Source organism: Notothenia rossii (assembly GCF_949606895.1).
Source record: "Notothenia rossii genome assembly, chromosome: 9".
Taxonomy (NCBI): domain Eukaryota; kingdom Metazoa; phylum Chordata; class Actinopteri; order Perciformes; family Nototheniidae; genus Notothenia; species Notothenia rossii.
In genome coordinates this window covers 26,960,986-26,982,699 of record NC_136907.1, presented here as the reverse complement: position 1 = coordinate 26,982,699, position 21,714 = coordinate 26,960,986, and the positions used below count along the sequence as shown (strand labels likewise).

The following is a 21,714-nucleotide window of genomic DNA, read 5'->3' as shown; positions in this document are numbered from 1 at the left end:
GCTAACATTTCAATGTCCGGATATGTGGTACACACTTTTAAACACTATTGACCCAGGACTAGTGCTACCAGGGGGCCCATTGTGACTCATTGATGGTGACTGAGAGAGAATAAGATATACAAATCAGTCTTCATAGGATCATTATTTATTGACTATTTCTGTAAGCACGTCATATTGCATACATCATGTCATAAAATGCACTTATTACATGTTTTTATACTGTTTACAAGTGCTTAATAAGCTAGCTAGCTACTATCAAGAGTTTATTGGCATTGATAATCTCTCCATGAATTGGTGGTCTAATAAAAGAGAACCCTGTTTTTAGATTCTCTTTCCGAATAGTTTATAAAATAGGGCGTTACTATCTTTCAAGGAGGTGTCTTCTTTGTCACTGGGGCCTTTTAAACATTTATGAATTGGCTTCTTTTTGATAACAGCGAGAGCAACATTTTTGATTTGAACCAGGTTGCTGCACACTAGCTACACCTAGTCACACTGAGAGCACCTCTGCTGGCCCTGCTAGTCGCTCACTCATGAGATGATGTAGCATTTTGCAGCTAACGGATCATAAAGACATGTAGAGGTGCACTAGCACCTGGCTGAGCAGCTACACCTGGACAAGGACACGCAGAGACAAAACCTCCGTCCCTGTGACGGAGCGAACTCCAGCTCTGGGACAGATGGCTTTCTAAAAATAAAGGACATTTGTTCTGGGAAGGTGACACAGAGTTTGAAGTCAGGTGATTTGTGCAACAGCTAAGGGGAATAAACATTTGCATTTGACACGGATAACTTTGAGAGAGGAGACGGGGTTAACCCTGACGTACTAAATGCTAACGGAACCTGTGAACTCAATGGCATTAGATACCTCTCTGCAAAGAAACATGGTAACCCTTTCAATGACGCTCAGGACTGCATTAAAAACATGCCTATAAAGCCTTGTAAACACACTTTGAGTCTGCTTATAGCACTGTTTGATTATAGATACAGCTATGAAACATGTTATAATGACTCACAAGGTCAAGTATCATAATACTTCATAAATATTGGTCACTGACTGGCATTATAAGTTACTAAGGTTTACTAAAGTGGCCATTGTTTGCTTTCAATAGTTCATACTCATATTAAAACGTTGATATTGAATGTATATTACACTATGATCCTTGCAGAAAAAAGTGCAAGTGAGTGACCAGCAATTATGAAGTATTTGAACATTATAAGTCATTATAAAAAGCATGTGAACATTAAATGTAATATTAAAGTGTTTATAACTATAATTATATAGTTGCCAAAAGCAGATTATAACATGTTTATAATGCATTATAGGCATGGGCATCATACTGTAGGAAGTGTAACCAACATAATTAAACCTCTAAAACTCTGCTGAATGCTTTGTACTTATCTGCATTTAAGATAGGTGTTAAGAGGCAGATGGTAGGTATTCTGATATGGAGGAGTTTCAATTCCTACAGTGAGTATGCTCTACTCCTTAAGATAGAAAAGTGTAGAGTTACAGAGCATCACAGTCAGCGTGCTTTAGCTTAGTGTCTAGTTTTAGTGCTGGTATTCTGACACTGAGGAGGAAACCGAGCTGAAGGTGGGGTCAGTCAGACAGGAAGTGAGCAGAGTACTCACTGTGATGCTGGGGCCGAACCCGGAGCCGGGCTGGGGGCTGGCGGCGCTGATGTAGTTCCCCACAGAGGAGTCCTGGCTGTTCCCGTACAGGTCGGCCACGGGCCCTGGGCTGTTGGGACCGGGGAAACCTCCGGGCCGGGACGGGTTGGCGCCTGCACACAAACACAGCGGGGGGGGGGCAGCTCAGAAACACAACAACCAGCTCTACAATCCTTACTCTATCACTCAAAATGAAAAACCAAAAAAGAACACATGACTGGATTCATGTTTGTCTCAAAAGACTTTCGTATGGTTCATATTACAGATGCGACTAATAAAACAATTTTCATAGCAACTGTCAAAATGTTGCAGGGCTGAGGTTTTAACATGATTTGAAATTAAGAATCCAGTATGATATTCTGCATATAATCTACATGCTTTGTGCATTATGCATTGGAGTAACATTCACTTTGTATTTTCATGCACAAAACAAAACAAGCACGCTGCTAGAGATACTTCCACCATGCTAATAAACTAGTAAGGTTGCAGTGTCAATGTTGCCATGCATAATGTGAAGGAGTACTTGTAACACAGCATGAGCTGTTGAAGAGTAGCAGAGGATTATTATGTCAGACTTTAAATGTAGGCACTTTGGAGCCAGACATTTGAAATACCTTATGCTTTCCTATACGACCTATGATTCATAGAACCTACTAAAAAATATTCTCCATATTTTTCGCTGTGCGCTTCAGTCTGCTGGTGTGACTTCAGGCATAAAGTGAGACAAGAGAAGGAGGCACAAGGGGGAAATATAAAAGCTTGACCCGACTTCATGTGCAGGTCCAAACTCAGAGGGGATAAAAAAGAAATACTGTACACGACTTACCACCTTTGCCCTGTGAGTAAAAGCAACTCAGACTAATAAAATGTCTTTTTTTAAATCGAGATGCCTACTAAAGGGCAGTGACACTGGCAACAAAAAAGAAATGCAGGGGAAAAAGAAAAATGCAGTGATCTCTTAACAGCAATCTCCTCTGCTGTCAGCATCACATAACCCTGCTTCACCCTTATTCAAACTGTGAAAAAGAAAATATTGCCACTGTAGAAAAAAGGCTCCATCTTGTGTGTGTATGAGCTCATGATGCCTGAGAGGAAGTCTTTGGAGAGCAAGTAAAGAAATAAAGATTATAGTGTTGACGCACATGATCCTTGTCTCCATGTTTAACATATCAGCGCTCCATCTCTCAGAGCTGTATTAGCCATGTTAGGTCCATTAGAAGCACCTGAAATCATACTCCAGATATGGTGTAATGCACTCCAGAGGAATGAAGCCATCTCACTAAACACACACACTGCTGTTTAACTGTAAGGACTTTAAACAGGGAGCAGCTACTGCTCTTATCTCGCCTGCACAGCCTCCAGTAGGCTGGCTTATTATATAATTAGGGACGTTTTCTTTCTGTTAAAATGGCAATCATCATGACTGATTTTTTTATTAAGAGTGTGGCTCACCCATCTCCCTGTGGAACTGATTTTTCCATTTAAAAATGGAGCAATGGGAGCAAAACAATCTCAAGTGCAACGTGGGTCAGATTGTTGTTCATAATAACACAGGCGAGTGTGTTTATAGTCATTTTGATTATTTTTCTTTATAAGGAATGCTAGTCTTTCTTGTGCTTCAGTTGTAGCGCAGATAAATCTGAGTAAAAAGACGGAACATCTTGTGATGCTAGGGGCGGCTTCAACATGTGGAGAGAAAAACTGGATGAATGGATGAAGGTCTAATGTCTGACTCTTTGCACATTGTGCTTTGTTGCCTGTCTGTGTTTTTCAATCTATATTTGCTTCATTTCAATTCACGTACATGTAGAACTGTACAGATGGTGGCACTGTGCACCAGAAAAACATTTATCATTGAGATTTGCCTTCAAACTGCATTATATGCTATTCTCCCTTTCAGGCTAGCAATCTGTGGGGCACAATCTTCATCAGTGGACGGAGCGCTTAGAGAGGAGCAGGGCCGCTCGCCGTATCATTTCCACAGTAATGGCATGAGAAATGAAATATGGGTAATCCATGACCTAGGGCTGGTAATCATCATCATTGTAAGGCACCTCGTGTACACAGGAATCTATTACACTTCCTGAAAACCATATTCCTTATCCACTTAAAACAAACATGCGAATAAACAGTACCATTGTGATTCCATTTACTATAATGCACTCCCTGATTTTCATATCATTGGGGTCAAGGTTGGCTACAAAAATAAAGTCTATTTCACAGACAACAGGAACATTGAACTGGTCAACTCTCAGGATTTAAAGCTGTCCTCTCAAGTGAGAAAAACCTGTGCTTTACCAACAAAACACAAGCCACGCAGCGACAGTCCAACACCGTGATTTACAGTAGCTAAGAAACCCAGCTGATCTGTATCCTTTCTTAACTATAATGTATAGAAAACATGTCGACACCAGGCCTCAAAATAAAGAGATCATGGAGCATAGTGAGTGTGAAAAGAAAGTGTGTAGTGATGCTGTAGGAAATTAAACACTTCACACTGATCCATATAAACTGTGTGTGCAGTAGGGCCGGGCAATAATCCAATATGAGTCATATTGTGATTTAATATATATTAATATAATATATTGAAATCTCCTGTTATACAAGAATGTTGTCTTAATCAAACTTCTGTCTTCATCTACTCTATGCATAGCTAGACACATATTTGTCCTTTATACTTTCACTTGAAACTGTTATAACATGCTGTAGTGTGATATTTAACGAAATATGAAATGACTTATTGTGATATACGTTTTGGGTTATATTGCCCAGCCCTTTAGTCTGTGTGTGTTACAATGAGCAGATTTACAAGAAACCCTCACCCTCAGAAAAAGTCACATCTGCGTAGCTGTTTCTATACAACACGTCTTTGCTTTTTGCTATTTGCTGTGCTAAGGTCTGTAGAAAAGGCCAACATCTGCCGGGGGCAGCTGGCCAACACTTTACCCATTAGGGGAGGGTCTGTCTCACACGTACACACTCACTTTACTGGTCCAAAAGGGCGAGGGGACGGACTCTTTTGTTTTTAATATTTTAGCCATTATTGTCAGGTGAAGGCTATGGCAGGACGTAAGCCCAGCAGGGCCACGAGTCTCCGGAGAGAGGGACCCTAACGCTGAGCGTAGGTCAGCGCTGTCCCCTGCAGCGAGGCCCACATCATGAAGGCTCTCCGCTAAACTACACCCCCTTTAAATTAAATCACAATTTAGAGGTGTGCCATGCCAGTGGAAACATGATCATATACTGTAATTATCAGAGTTTCAAAAACGACATAAATACTGTAATGTTCTTACAAGTTCTTCATTGTAAAATATTTCAGTCTGCTGTCAAAGACACAGCATGAATGTATAATCATTTGAATGCATTGTATGCAGGTATTGAAATGTCACTGTGCAATATATTTGAGTTAAAAAGTAATGATTACATAACGTGGATAGGATAAAACATCAGAAAAGCACACAGAATGACTCGTGTTGTAGAGTAATGGCTGTATTATGCAAAGATGTTGTCTTTTAAGTGAGCATCGTACAGCATCTCCACTGATCTCCAAGTCACACACTAATAACCATGAGCAATCATTCTTACACTTAAAAACGTACAGGACTCTCACTCCCAAACTTAACTTGTTCCTTTGCTCTTCAAAATTCACAAAAACCTGAGCTCTGTTAGAGAGGTGAGTGTACTCTCCGACATCATCAGTAGTTATTTTGTTGGCATGCAAATGAAGGCTGCATTCTGTATGTGTCGGCCCCTTATGTGCAAGCAGGGGCTGGGACACAACTTCACAAAGAAACAGAAAATCTTCATTAAAAAAAGGAGGAACAACATGCAATGCTTTTTTTGTCAGCAAGACATGTTTGTATAGGGTTATTTTTTGTAGAGGGGGATTTATTTGTTACCTTAACAAAAGCAAGAGAAAATGTATTTCAAATCAAGATCTGCATGGAATAATGTCATGAATCAAACTGAAAAGTCCAAAGAAGTGGATGAGATAGATGCGCTTATACAAACCTGGGTTCTTAAACTGATCCGGGCTGTGTAGGTGCTGGAGGGGGGAGTTGCAGGCGGAGGTGGCATGCTCACTGTGCAGCATCTGAGCCGCTTGGGGCCCCAGGGAGCCATAGTCAGCAAAGGAGCAGGGCCCCCCCCTCTGGTCACTGGGCGTAGAGTAAAACCCATAATCGGGGAGGCCTGGGAGATACAGTATAGGGTGGGGAGGGGGAGGGGAGGTGACTCCATCATTGTGGAAAACAACTTTTTTTGCATTTTACAAAGTCAATGTCCAGATTGTTAAGCATAGTTCTGTGGTGTGTTTCACCATCATTCTTTTTTAAACAAAAGTACATCCTTGAGTTTTGTCTGCTTTATTTGCCCCCCCCTGCCCTCCCTCCCCAGCAGCTCCTAGCATGTGGCCAGGCCCCCTTGGCATATGGTCCGTGTTTGATACGCTTTAGCTGCACATTTATGGATACACACTATCTCTCCCTAACAATGGAAAACCTCTTAAATTACTTATAGAACCTGTACTTGATACAAATGGACCAATAACAATAAATACAAAATAAACAGTAAAACCTTTCTTCCATATTTACGTTATTGCATTATTGACCTGTGCCATTCTTGATTTCTTTCCATCATTAAGGAGTGAGATAAAACTGAGGAATCATTAAAACACAGGTCAATACATTTCTTCGTCGACACACCTGAGGGAAGCTTTTGTCATTTAAATAAAAAGAAACATTGCGTGCACCGATCAATAATTCATTTAAAGGTTTTCATGTGAATGAGATACAGGTATACATGTTTATCTTCTAACGCTGCTCTCTGTGACACAGATGGTGGATTATCAACAGTTTAGAAAATGTCTTTCAGCAATCAGCCCTGCTGGCATTTATTGCTTGTCGTCTTAATCAAGCTGCTCATATAAAGAGTGCAATTAAAAGAAACGGCTCCTTCTCACACCTCTTTGAAAACACAGTTCATCTACTCGGGAGGGACTGAGATTGGTCAAACCGGCTTTTCCATGCTGGGTTTCCCCCGCTGTGTGTTTTTTACATTTTATTTGGGACCTGGAGCGAATAGCCATTGAAAGCCACTTCACCTCTCCCCATTCACAGTAAGACAGTCCACTTCTGCCAAATGGAAAGTAAGCACCAGCCATGTTTCTCTCCGCCAATGCTTTTTAGCACTTTGATCTCACCACTTGTGGGCTGTCTGCCCACTCATCAAATGATAGGCTCCAAATACGGCAGGCTTCCCACGTACGTCACATAATGCCTGACACATTGAACAAAGCTCAAGAAGCAATCATTCCATTTACTTCACTTAGACAAATGTCACAGAACATTGATTGGCCTTGCTAATGAGGAAAACTGGATCAATGGAATAATTATAACAGGGAGAGAAGAAGCATTTGACAATACCACAAACCGTGTTATTGGGAATTCATAAAGAAGCTATTTCAAATATGTCACCAGTTTAGCACAGAGTAAAGACTGGGGCCAGACAGGCATCACATTCCATTTTATACTACTTAAACGGCGCCTCATAATGAGTATTTGAACTTGCTCCAATAAAGTAAGCAACTAAACAAAACACCTGTTGTAACTAAAGATTGCACGTCTTCTTTGTAAAAGTAAAGTTGCAGGTATAAAGGAGTTTGTGGTAACAGATCATATTAAATGTATTGTTAACATTATTATTTAGACATTCTAATATGGGCTATCAATTAAAATATTGTCAGCAGCAAATAATTGGAGTGGTGCTTAAAAATGGGAATGTTATTTTCAATTGGGATAAGGTTCTAATTATAAGTAACGGACGAACATTAAAGCTAGGGTGGGTGCTGTATTTATAACATGTATTTATTATAAATACCTGAGCTCACTCTGCTTGTGAATTCATTGTGCGTCACCAAAGTTCTCCACTATCTGCTATCTTGACAACTGTGAGTACAAGCAATAGCCATGTTGGTTGTTTATGTTCATAAACACCATTTTGACGCTTGCTGGCTTCTCTAATGTTACCTACCCAAGCTTTAACTTACACACAGTGTGTTTTCTTCAATTATGTTTGTTTTGCTACTCAAATATTAGGTTTTAATTGACTTCCTGCTCAGCCAGAACATATTATTATCATGCTTTACAGATCAACTGTAAATACAAAACCCCCCATGCCCATTCTTAATTCCTACACATTTTATTTGAAGATGACCATTTACTAAACAATGTAGGCAAAAAGTGAGAAAGAAAGCCACAATGTGCAAACTACTACTTCAATAATATTGAAACACAAAATAAGAGATCTTTCAAACCACATTACATGGAGGACATCGGCCCAATTCAGGAATGAGTCCGGAGTTACCCAATTAGGGATCAAACGGACTGCATCTTATCAATGTCTGCCCAGCTTTATGAAAAGTTGGTCATTCAAACCAAAACGAATCCCGAACTATTTTAATCACCAAACTCATTTCATTTAGCCTAGGGTAGGTCATTTTGGAGAAACCAGCTCGAGTGCGCTAGAATTAGAAAATACACAGCTGGAAGAAATCTGCCACTTCCTTGCCCTCCTCCAACACACACGAATGCGCACATGACCAATGAGGGCACGAGATAAGTTTGTGCACAGATGGAAGGCTGACAGGCAGGTAGGCCATCCAGTTATTTTAGCCGGGCCGGCTAAAATGATTGGTCGTGCTTTTTACAGTAATACGGCTTCCACAGATGAAATTTTTTTCATGGATCTTTTGTCAAAGCACTTAAGATATTCATTGCTATCGGGATGTTAAGAGCATTCCATGGAATATAACAAAAAATCTATCTCGAGCCGGTTTCTCAAACTTACCTACCCCACCTTTAACTAACAAAGTTTATAGGGCTGTAAAAGTGGTCACAGACAGTATAATGTTACTTACATAGTAAACAGATCTTTCTGGATTGTAAATAACATTTAGCCAGCTAATGAAAGTTATGAATGTTTCACACACTGCATTCAGGTGCAGGTGGCTCAGGTAACAAACTGCCGTTGTTTGCCAGATAGAGGCAGCTGGACAAAAGTAGGACTCAGACACAACATGTGGGCACAGACTCTCAGAGCCATATATTTTCATCAGTGGCTATCTGATCCGTTATGCAGGATGAGACTGGGCAGAGTGTGCCCACAGCTGCATTAGTATCACCCATCATATCACGGTGCCTCAGCCCTTCCCACTATTAATATTCACACAATCTATCCAGAACAATGGGCCTTTCTTGGACTCCTTTTTTTTCCAGTGGCCACTAATTGGATGTAATTACTCATCTACAAAACAAATGAGCGTGCTGAGGTTGCCTTGGAGACTAGATCAGGGGACCCAGCAGTGCAAATCGTTCGCAGGGCTTCATTTATACTGGTAATTATCTCCCCTACCCCCACCCTCTTTCCCTCCTGCCCTCAATGACCAGAGCTGGCTGTGCGGCGATGGAGGGGGGAGTGTCTAGCAGTCATCTGTTACTGACATCATCGGGGTGGCTTTCTTTAAGTGGATAAATGCCCTGCTCTCGTTCCCACTTTGCCAGGTGACTGCCTTTAAGGAGGAATCACAAACCTTGAAAGCACTGCTGCTCTTTTTCTCACTAGTTAGAAAATAAAACGTATCACGCTGATGATAAAATATAGCGTCATGCTCCCGGGCCTGTTGAGACTTCAGAGTGTGAAAAATATTTTCATAAGTATGCTAGTTTTCTGCACCAAGTTTCAGATGATCCTTATTTTAATTCCCACAGAAACTCAACATATTAACTAACACATGCACACTTTTAAAGACACAATCCATGTTTAAAATGAAAACAAAACAACTTCACGGACAAAGTTCAAAAACACAGCTTGAAACTGCTTTCCCTAAAAAATGAACTGGTCTCTTAGGTCAGAAATATGATATTCACAACTGTTGTCTAATGTTTTCATTATACTGTAATCACCTGAAACTAAGAACTGTTATGTTATGTGAGAATGAGCCCTATTATTTACATAGGAAGCAGGTCCACTTCCATGATGCACCACCATGTTTCTATAGTAGCCCAGAATGGACAAACCAAACTCTGGCTCTATTGAGGGTCAATATTGAGATTACAATGATCTATTGTGGTAAATGAAGTATACTTCCAAACATTAGCTCTTCACCTTCTGCTCCGAAAATTTGATTTTAATTGTGTATGTCTGCTCTTTGTTGTTCTGCAGACAGCAAATGCAACATTTAAGGACTTTTACACAGGCTGCATGACAGCTACCCGATGGTAAAGCCAAAACATCTTTATTGCCCCCTGGTTGCTGGCTGTTAGCTAAGGAAGCGCTTGATTTGAAATTCCGAAAAGAGAACAAAGTTAAACATCAATATCGCCCTCCCTTAAGGCCGTCGTAGTTCTCCGACATGCTTGAAGAAAGGGCGGTGGAGGGTATTTAGTTGGTTGCAATCTGCTACATTACCATTAGATAGCACACTATCCTAAAAAGCGATTTAACGTGTTAATCTTGCATTGTTCCCTGCTTTTATCTGACAACACTAAAGCACCGGAAATTTTATATTGGTCTACTTCATTAGAAACTGAATAATATATACCCCTCTTTTAAAGAATGAGTAATATAGTGTTGTGCACATACATGTCTGTTATAAGACATGTTTAAGATTGAACTACCTGATAATAGGTATGTGAAATAAGATAATATCCTACAAACTGCAATCTTCGTACAGTGATTTAACAACGTGTGAACAGGAACAGAACCGGTTGCCATTGCCATTAAAGGTTTGCTTAAATCAGTTATCTCTGCAAATACATCAGTTTAAAAGGCTTTTAGTGTTCATGTATACTTCGACTCTTTGAGTATACATACATATCTCTGTTAATTTCTACACTCAGCAGGCGCGGATGAGTGGGAATAGGGGAATCATTAAATCTATTAACATAAGTTATTTTCATTTCTGCAAGAAATAATTTCTCATGCAGTCGCTCCTCCCTTTCCCTCGCGGTGCCAGAAGGATTCCTCGGTGGCCATCAAACCACATCACTCCACAGAAGATGTCAATAAACCTGACATGCTGCTTCTCAAATTAGCTTTGAATTTCAGAGCTACCATAATTAGCTTTTCCATTTTCACCAATGTCATTTAAAAATAGCGTGAAAGAAACTAACAGCTCTTTTGCTGTCTAGCCTTGCTTTCACTTTCCATTTGAAATAATCTTTTCTGAATGAATGGCTGAGTAATTAACAGCACTAGACACCCTTTTTCAGAGAGCACAGACATTTCATAAATAATACATATTTAATGTCTTGTCATTTTGTGTTCAGAGAAGCTTGGCTAATTAATTTTAACAGATGATTTCTTCTTGCATTTACTCACCCATACTCAGACCTCAGTTTTTTTGGTACTTTTCACTTTCTGCCTGCCTTTCCCTTTTCTTGCTGCTCTTTCCAGTAATGGGTAAACTAAACAGAGTTACTGATTTAAATGTACCCTCAACCTTGGTTGTGGAATTCTATTGGAAAGAGAAATGGTTAACACTGAATCATGGGTAAAACAATGTACAAACAGAGCAGTGAATAAGTGCACACTAAATGATTTCAAAGCAGATTCTAACCTGTGTGTTAACATGGTGAAGTTAGGACTGAGAAAGGGCACTCAGTTATCGACAGTCGGCACAGATTATCCTATCGTGAGCATGCTGAGAAGTGACAGCCCTGGCCTTTTGGCTGAACACAAACGTGTCTGGTCAGGATTTTGTGGTCTGAAGAAATGCAGGACTCACTATAACTGAAAACAGAGTAATACTAGCTGCATCTAATGGTGATTTAGATACAGAAACATTTACAATATGAATCAACTGGGAGAGGAATTACAATTGAAAGCAATGTTGTGCGTAAATAAATCTCACACAATTTAATTTCATGGCATTAATCTCAGAACACAGTATGCTATCATGTACTGAAATAGGAATGCAGACAACAATTACATTTGCTTTGCAATCTGCATGTAACACAAATAAAAACGGGTTTGTTATAATATCTTCAAAATAATTGTATGATGCAAGTGAAACAGAGAGTCATGTAATGAAAAAGAAGGACACCATATCTCATGTATGTTATAACTAAATTTGCAGGACTGACTACAGCATGCCTAAGCCCCATCAAGCCTCAGTACGTTTTGAGTGTTACGTGTGGCCCCTGGAGGGCAGAGTGCTGATGTCCCTAAAGGCCTGCGCCTGTAACCTCTGAGCATCTGCTAACCACAGCTGTGAGAGCCACCGCTTCGTGGTGGAGGCGCAAAGGGACACTTTGCCCTCCCCGATGTGTCACATCTTTCCCTGGGCCTTTAGACAAAAACACAAGGAGGAAGGGCTTGGCATGCCTGCTCATGTTATTTTGCAGCGAATCCATGTAGAGCGCCTGTGGCCTCAGAGCTGAGCTCTGCAGATTAGCATCTGAGACAACTGGACCTGAGCTCACCGAGGGCCAGATTGATTAAGACCAGTGCTCCAGTCCGATACTGGTGTCCTCTTAGCTCTGCTGCAGATCACAGAGCTTGTTGTTAGGAAATTGATAAAAATCTTAATTTGAAAATGTCTGTCACATGAGTCTCCCTCTTTACATTGGAGAAGAGAAAGAAGTGAGATGAATAAAAGACAGAAGAACAAAGAAGACCAACAACTAACTGAGTGTGGAGATCCTTAGTCTCAATAAAAAAGATTATTACTGCACTGACCCTTCTAGTCAGGTCAGACATTCTGTACACAGCAAGTAGCCAGAGCTTTTAAAAGCATCTGAATGAGCCTTTGTGTACACTGCAGGTAGAGCTGAGATCTGAGACTGACATTTGAGCTATGCAGAAAGCTCAGAGGGACCAAAGAAAACACTCAACCAGAGTAGACTGGGACCTGTGGAGTTCCCCGGACTGTCAGAGCCATCTGCATCACAGCATTGTTCTCTGCTTTATCTGACAACGCTATAGCACAGGAGATTTCAGATACGTCTACTTTAAAATGAATAAAACTGAATAATATATACCCTTCTTTTAAAGAATGAGTAACATAGTGTTGACACACATGTCTATTATAAGAATAACTGTATATTTATGGTTGAACAACCTGACTTTAGAAATGTGACAATAAGTAAAAAGAGTCTATAGATTTTGATTAAAGTAATTGTTCAATGCTGTTTTGAGTCTATTCAATTATGTAATTGTATTCACAAGTTTAAAGAATATAGTACAATTAGAGGACATAATAGGTCATGTGGAATAGGACACCCATATATGGTATTTAAAGCTTACGAATAGGGGCCTAGACACTAAATATTAAGTATTTACCTTATAAAATATGTAAACACATAGAATTTGAGAAAGCTCATCATATTAAAAGTCAATATCATTGGGGTTTTTAATTAAAAGAAAGAAACTCACAGACATCACCTTGGGTTTGGGACTGGGATGGACATTTTTCACTATGTTCTTATATTGGATAGAACCAAACGTTTAATCTAGTAATCTAGTAATCTTGAAGTAGAACACAAGGGTAAGATAAAGAAAAAACAACAATGGCACATTATTGCAGTTTTATCCTTCATATGAATAGCAGAGGTCGATTACAATGGTCCAAAATGCAGCCCAGGTGCTGTTGCATGCATTAGTCATCTCCAAATTAGCAATTTCCTCCCTGCTGCTTTACTATGCAGATGTTCAGCCCCTCCACCTGATATAAAGTGGCACCCTGTGGAAGTTGAACTGAGGTTCAAATCCAGCTTATAAAGCGTTGTATGGGCCAGATGATCTGTAGCTCCAGGCGGTGGTGCAGTAGCCACATCTGTGATCTACCTCCAGCCTGGAGCCTGTCTCTCAGACTTCCTCTCAACACAGGACCAGTCCCTGCTCTGCTCTTAACTGGTGCAACAGGCTTCTGGTGGAGATCAGAATACCTCACCAGCTTCAAATACAGACTGGAGACCCACCTGTTCAGAAAGTTTCAGATCCCACCTTAGATTCAACTTTTAGAAAAGCACATGATATCTATCCAGTCTAATGAATGATCTGAACATAGTTTTCCGACTGTTATAGCCGGTCCTATTCCTTCATAAAGGGGAGACACTACAGGTGAATAGGGAAAGAAATAAGCAAGAAATATCAACATGAAACGTCCCAGGTTAATTACATTTATTTTTACTTAAGTCTCTTTTGTATTACTTGTTTTTCTGAAATATTACTTTTAAATATGCATATGAGGCATTCTCTTAATAAATGTGTACTAGTTTGCATATATTAACAACATCTGTACATTGATAAAGCCAGTTTCAAATCGTTTTTCTTTTCATTTTGTTAAGAGTAAAAGGTTTTTACAGAGACACTTTTAGACACAGTCATTACAAAAACTCTATATGTTTGCATTTGACCTATTCCAAATAAAATGTTTTATACTTCGTCAAAACACATTACAGGTGAACAAACTGTAACTAATATATAATACTATGAAACTTGCCTAGTTGATAACAAACATTACTTTCGTAGTATATAATTATGACTAGCTTTTAAAGCTATTATATGTAAATCTCTTAGGGAAGTAATGCACTTGATTGTAAGAGATGTAACATTTTGCACATTTTAATATAAGCAAATTGATATGTCTATTTTAATTAACGTAGAATATATAGTATTTCAGCAAAGTTTGAAAGATGATGCAGAGTCTACGCCTTCAGTAACTTTTCCTCTAATAATACACAACTACTCTGTGTCTAGAGTGTAGTTTGCCGAAGTGGCAGGCTGTAGTGAAAGTTCAAAATACACCTTGTCATCAGCAGCTCTGTCAGAGAGGGCCGTCAGCAGCATGCTGTCATTTTGTCTGCTGAGCTCTGGGAGCAGGGTGAAAGTGCCCTCTGTCAGAGATGGAAAATGTCTTCCACGCTAACAACACTCTCTGTGTATCGCTGACAAACACGCCCCACAGCCCCAGAAAGGCATCATCTGCACACATGAAAAGGTTTATACAAATAAAACATATCCTCAATTTACTTTTGGGATGTTTAAGATTGTATAACTTTTGATTCAAATTACCCTTTAGGTGTCACCCTAGTATATAATATGTGGTGCTCTATGGGAACTGTAGGTGGAGTCAAAGCACAAAGAATCCACACTTTTAGTTTTTTACAACAAAGCCGTTGTCTGCACTAACATCAGAGGATTTAGCAAAAGATCCAAGCACTAGAATTGCTATTACTGAGTTGAATTTGGGCTGAGAGTGCTGCAAATCAAATTGTAAGATAGGACGGAGGTGCAGCAACATCCCCAGACATTTCAGAGATGAAGGTCAAGCCTAAACAATCTGTGTCCTCTGTTCTGTCTGTGTCTGTTTAGAGAAGACCACTCAATGCATTCATCCATATACGCTGTTCACATAATTTCAAACCCTTCATACATTGTCATTAATCATTTCTTACTGTTAAAAGCCATCGAACAAAAGGCTGCACTTGTCATATCATCAAAATGCATTTGTGAAGCCATCTAGAAAATAGAAATGATAACGATACAAATTGACGATGCTGATTTAGGTTAAAACCTGCAGATTTTTTTATTTTTTATTCATGTTCCAGATTTTTGTGTTATTTGCTGGCATATTCTGTGAGGGAGCATGATTATGTGAGGGAGCATGATTTCCCTGAGAAAAAAAGCTCATGATGTCACTGTTTACCTATCCCACCAGAACACCCCTCACTCCCCCCTTTTCAAAGTCATTTACTTGTCTCCCTTCCATTTGCAGCTGTCAGAATTAAACTGTACATAATGGCTGCTATCAAGTCTCTTGCTTCCTGGCTGCTGCTAACCCCAAATCAACATTCATGCTTCTTAGTGATGTTCATTGCAATTGTTGGGCAAATTGTTTGTTTTGAAAATGCAAAATCAAATAGCCCCGATGTGGCTTCCAGTGTTCCCTCACTTGATTTGAATTTAGCGCAAATGAGGAAAGGTGGGGGCAGTTGTTTGTCTGCATGTGTGTGCACGTGTAGGTAGTTAAATACACAACAACAGCTTGTACTGTAGCTGTCTGTGTTCTTCTTCAGGTGTCACAGCAAGTACTGACTGTATACGCTCACAGGCCACTTTATTAGGTACTCTGGTTCAACTGAATGTGAACGCAAATATGTATTTTTATTTAGGTGGCAGCATTACGATGCATACAGGGATGCAGACGTGCTCAGGTGGTTCTGCTGAAGTTCATTAGTACTAAGCCTGGCCTTCTAAAAGTGACATCCTCCCACTGCACATTAAAACTGATATTTCAATGAAGTGTCAAGGGAAGTGTATTTTTGTCCTAGATTCCATTTTTGGTCTTTGTTTTGACACAACACAAATATTTTTCCAGTTTTTCAATTTCTTCCTACTAGTTTGCACATGGAAGAGTATGGATTGTTCATATAAACACTGGACTTCCACTCATGAGTCTTACGGTACGTCCACACAGCAGCTTTGAAAAAATCTTGAAAATCTTGGAGCTGGGCGCGTCTGAGAACTTGGGGATTTGGAACAACCAATCAAATGAATATCCCGCCCCCTACATACAAAGCAAAAAACCCTGGTCCTTTCCACTCAGAATATGTGCAGAAAGGAGTATGACATTGTGTGCATTAATGTGATGCATATAGTCTATGATGTGGCAGAGGTAAAAGTGTCAGCGGGAAGGGCTATGATGAACATTTATGAGATTAATGTCTATGGTGCTATTTTATGCTACATTCCGTGCTGGCTAAAGATACTGTCTATGCTTTCTAGCAATGTTTAAACGAAGTAAACTGGATATAAACTCCCCAAACAGGCGAAAATCTACCAGTTTCACCCACTGTCTCTGCCACCTCCCTCCATGCCTGGTTCCTCCGGTTTGTATCCCGGTAAATAGTTCTGGTCGTAAAGAACCGGGTGATTTGCTACCGTAATTTCTCGTTTGGAATATGAGGAAATGAACTGCGGTATGTCTCTCCCAGCTTGCACGCGGTTCGATTGGCTAGCGCTTGTACTGTCAGATTTGCATAAACGGGATTTGATTGGCTGACGCTTCCAGCTCAGCTTCAAAAGTTGAACATTGCTCAACTTTTGAACCCTGAAAATCCTGGAAATCTTTGCTTTGCTTCCCCACAATGCAGTTCGGCAAAAAGCGAGGCAAAGTGACGTCCTCCCCATTCAAAGTCAATGGGCAGAGAAGCGTTGGAAGCGTTGGAAGACTTTTTTAAAGCTGCTGTGTGGACGTACCGTTATGGCGCATTTCCATTGCAGGGCCTCGCTCGGCTTAGTACGGTATAGTTAGGCCTTGTCAGGACTGGCTCACTTTATGCTGTGTTTCCATTACAGTTTAGTAACTGGGGCAGTAACTATAGTATCATAGGCGGAGCATTGACTTCATCTGCAATGAGAACCACAGAAAAACAACATCAGCCTTTAGCTGCAAGCACTCAAGCTCACAGCTCCTCATATCTGTTCAGAAACTAGACAAAAGTTAAACAAGTACAAACCACAGACTGTCTGTGTCATGGCGAATACAGTCGCTGGTTTATGTATGTCTGTATAAGCCGTTGTTGTGAGTGTGGACGGTCGGAGCATATACTGCGTTAGCTTAGCCGATCTCCATTCATAAAACACGCATTTTAAAAGGTTTTTCGCCTGCCGTCTGTCTGCAGACTTGTCAAAACATTAATTCATGGTTTTTACTAACCGGTATCAGTATGTTGTTACTTCGGCATCATTTTGAAACGTGTATTACAATTAAATCACGGGCAAATATGTTCATTTTGTTGTAGTTGTGATTCTCTCTCTAGTTTAGCATACTCAGCCCGACTCACTCAGCCTGGTTGTTGGCCCGCTAAGAACCTCGATTTTATGGGGCCAGAAAAACTGTGAAATAGTACCCGCTAGCCAGTACTACGCCAAGTGGAAACGCAACCAAAAACGGACCGGGCACGGCACGCTTAAACCGCGCTGTAGTGGAAATGCACCATTAATGTCCTGTGTAAAATAAAATGTCAAGTACCGTAGACAGGCAATCCAATTTTTGGTCCTTTAGAAAAAATTAAGCATTGTTTTAAACACCACAGCCGACCTGAGTATTGTTGCTGACCTTCAGTGTACCTTTATTCTAATTGCTACACCGAGTGAGATAAAACCGCACAGACTTTTATCTAGTTGCCAGTTCATTCAAGTTCGTTTTCGAACCGGGAAATGACGAGTACCCCAAAGTGTTGTGTTAGAAATGTATAGTAAGGGTCCCCAGCACATAGAAACCACCGGATGCTAACTTGCATAAGTTGCGTTAATTAGCATTACATTGCATTATAACCTATGCAGACAATAGTGTAAAAATGGCTTGGCTGAATTGGAACATTTTGGAGTAGTTTTGTGGGTTATTAAGGATGTTGAATCAATTTAAGCCTTTTTAAGGATCTATCATTTGGATTGGACAGATAGCTTATTTATTTGAATGCAAATTGTCCACAGTAGAGGTAATCATTCTTATTTCGAGCTCTTTATATGCAATGGTCACAACGCTACTCATGGTAGTCAAAATCAGCCAACAGGGTATGAATATGGCTATAAAATGATATTTAATGTTTAGTAACGAAACATATGCTAACTGTGCAAATTGCCCAACATATGTTAGTTAGCATCCGGCAGTTTGTAATTACTAGGGACCCTAACTATACATTTCATACATAAAACGTTGGGGTACTCAACATATTCTGGTTTCACAATGCTGGCAACTAGACTATTAAGGCTTTTCTGATAGCAAAAGGTGCAACATGTACTGTACCTACTATATTAGCAGCTAAGTGTATCCGTGAGAGACGGCACCAAATGGCTAACATTTCAGTTAAAACGGAAAAAGATTTTCACCAAGAAGCTTCTAATAGTATGTCTGATTAGGAAAGACAGCGTTCCCTAAAGCCCTGAGGCTGTGTTCAGTCAGGGGAGCTGCTATTGACAGATATTGAAGGATTTACAGTTGTAAGGGTGGAGAAAGCGGGATGTCCAAATTAAGCCAACAAGTCAATCAATGCTGTGTTTAAGACAAGTGCAAACTTGCTTCCTCTTGGAAGTCTCTTGGCAGATATTTGTATCAGTGTAAATAAGGTGTGTACAGTAATTGAGCTTTAATGGAGTGTGTGAGTATTGGAGCTGATCTCTGAGGCACTGACTTCTCTTTCTGTTTGGTATTTTACTACATTCAAGTCCAACAGTAGAATAAGATTTTGTCTAGCAACAACATGGCAAACAATCCTTAGTAAATTGTGAACTGTTTAGGAAGCTTTGACCAGACACTAGACATATAGAGAAACATAGATGGAGGACAGTGGTAGAAAAGAAAAGAAATGACTGACTACTGCTGGCATTTGTCTATTACTAGGTTAGTTTACCATGGATGGTGACCATTACATATATCAGATGTCAAAGAAAAGTAATTCATTTTCTGGCATAGTAAATATTTTCCTTTCCGGTAAATATTTAGAAAATGTATAGCCTAGTTCAACTTTTTCTCTTGAACTTGTACTATTCATTTAAATGTTTTATTCCAGGCGATTTCAATGAAAAACTGTAACTTACTTAAACTTTATCTTATTCATAATCTAAGAGGCAAAGTATGTGATATCATATATTTGTAATGATTGATTAACGAGACTAAAGGAAAGGGCATTTGTATTCATTAGGCAGAGAGGGCCAGGAAACTGTCAATGGACCCTGCGAGGACGAGAGCAAAGCACTGTGTTTTGCACAGACCTTTGCAACGGCTAGCCTGAAATACTCTCAGCTTCTAACCATAATTCCTCGTCTGTTCTCTCTTTTTCCCTTGCTCATGCTTCAGATAACATCCCATAGACTTGTGGGTATAAACTACCGTTCATGTGTGTTTTAGTTTTGGTAGAATTAGCAGGTGAAGCAGCCATTTGTTTTAGGTCATTAGCTCTCGGATGCCTGCATCGATTTAATTTTGGTTCAATTTTATTTTAGATGCAGTGAGTGTGGACTTATTAGATGAACAAAGGAAAGGTTATTTTAAAGACTAAATTAAAAAGGGGTTATTCTTGGGAAATTGAGTGAAGGGAAATATATTAGAGTGTTTATGTATGTTACCTTCTAGTGTCTTTTATATGCTTCTCACAGACTACAGTTCACACAATCACTGTAGAAGCACATAGATGAGTTTCATAGAAACTGTAACAGAAGACTGTGTATCTCCTGCAAGACTAGAATATTTCAGCATTACAATATTTTTCGAATTTGTCAACACGTGTCAGTGTCATTTGATAATGCTTGTGTGGTTGTATGTCCTATATGAAACAGCAGTAAGTAATAACGCTGACTGAGCTGCTTCACAGAGGAGGACCAGCTCTGACTGGACTTTATAAAGTCCATGCTGCACTCTTCTCTGATATACACCCTAGGTCACAACTATTTTTCAAAACTTTTGGACTTTTGAAGTCCATCAAAGACTCTTTGAAAGAGTTAAAACACTGAGGGTAAAACGAACCTACAAGAACAGTAGCCTGGCTTATAAAACAGAACATGGCTGTTAGGCTTGTGTATTCTAACCATAGATTCTAACTCAAGTATGTGTGGTATTGTCCGGAGTTTTCTTTAATGGTGTGGGTATTTTATTGAAGCTCATGTTTTTAATGGACTGTGTTTACAAATGAGACATTGAGCCGCACTTTAAAAGTATCTTTACAGAGGTTTGTGTTTTGGAAACTGTGATTACAGGGGATTTTGTTGGACACTCGGTACACATGTAGTGCTGTGGAGAATCTGTAAACTATGTTAAGCTCCATAATGAGTGCTTTGTTGGAGTTGCAAACAAAAGCAGTTTTTCTAAACAAAGGGACATTGATATTTAACTCACTGCAGGGTCATATTAAATGTTTTTGTCATGAACATTTTTTCTTTCTTTTAATTTCGCAGAAGTTGATCACCTCTGATTTCATTTGATATGTTTTCATGTTTAAATTAAAACATAACATTGTTACAGGAACTTGTTGAAACTTAGAAGAAATGTATTTGGTTATTTAACATGAAGGACCATATATAAACGTTATGTTTTTCAATTAAATATCATTTGTTAAAATGTGAATTGTCTTAGATCAACTAATTATTGAAAATAAACTTTATGAAATACACAAATATAGTTGCTAAAATTATAAAAAAGTATTTGCTTTTACAATTTGGACAGCAATACTCTTATTTCCTTTCATTAACAAGTCATTTTACTCATTTTACTCAGTTTAGGCAAATCTAAAATATTTTACAAGCTGACTTTTTTCATTTTTGTTGAATTGATTTTATATAATTTTTCCAAATGTATTTTAGTGTTACATCTTCTCTATATTATTGAGTTTTCTCTAGTTACTTTAAAAAACTTGTATTATGTTATGTTGGATCGACGATTTTTACAGTGTAAAAAAAAATGTATTTATAGAGATCTTGGATAAAATCTCTTCTGTGCAATGCTGTCAGTCTAAAGAGGTTTAAGAGTGTGTGTGTGAGGGGGGGGGGTCTCTGGGGGCTATGTCTATGGGGAGAAGCAGAGCAGGAGAAGTTGGAGAGAGCAGCAGCCACACAGAACATGGACAGAGCGTTTACCTGGCCCTGTGCTCTGTGGGTACGCCATGTAGCCGCCTCTTCCACGGGCCCCCCTACCTGAGCCACGCGCTGCTGCTACCGCCGCCGCCGCCACCGGTCCATACGCTGTCGCTGGGAAGCCTGCAGGCACATACACACATACACACACGCATCACTTCCTGCACATGGATGAGCACGTCCCAGAGCTACAGGAGAATGTTGATACCCGCGCTGAGCTACGGGCTAAAACTATAGCTGTCAGAGACTGGTGTCGGGGCAACATCTATCAGCAGCCTCTCACTGAACCTGCTGTGATATTCAAAGCCCCGCACACCCACTGATCCGCACGCAGAATAAGAGAGATAGCCATGAGCAACTCACCGGATATCACATTAAAATACTTTGTGCAGCTTCAATGTACTTGTC

General features: G+C 39.7%; 1 protein-coding gene across 12 annotated transcripts in view; it reads right to left on the bottom strand.

The window, feature by feature from the left end:
- The window catches only part of LOC307019677 (RNA-binding protein Musashi homolog 2), a 306,709-nt gene that overhangs the window by 10,111 nt on the left and 274,884 nt on the right, over positions 1 to 21,714 (bottom strand). For 4 of the 12 annotated variants that reach the window (XM_079650714.1, XM_079650720.1, XM_079650719.1 and 1 more), the window contains exons 11-13: positions 21,310 to 21,429; positions 5,686 to 5,865; positions 1,636 to 1,787 (exon numbers count right to left, since the gene is read on the bottom strand). In XM_079650714.1, the coding sequence (XP_079506840.1) occupies positions 1,636 to 1,787; positions 5,686 to 5,865; positions 21,310 to 21,429 (452 nt within the window). The remainder of the gene's footprint in view (positions 1 to 1,635; positions 1,788 to 5,685; positions 5,866 to 21,309; positions 21,430 to 21,714) is intronic. The other 8 variants (XM_079650721.1, XM_079650722.1, XM_079650724.1 and 5 more) reach the window with 5 other exon arrangements.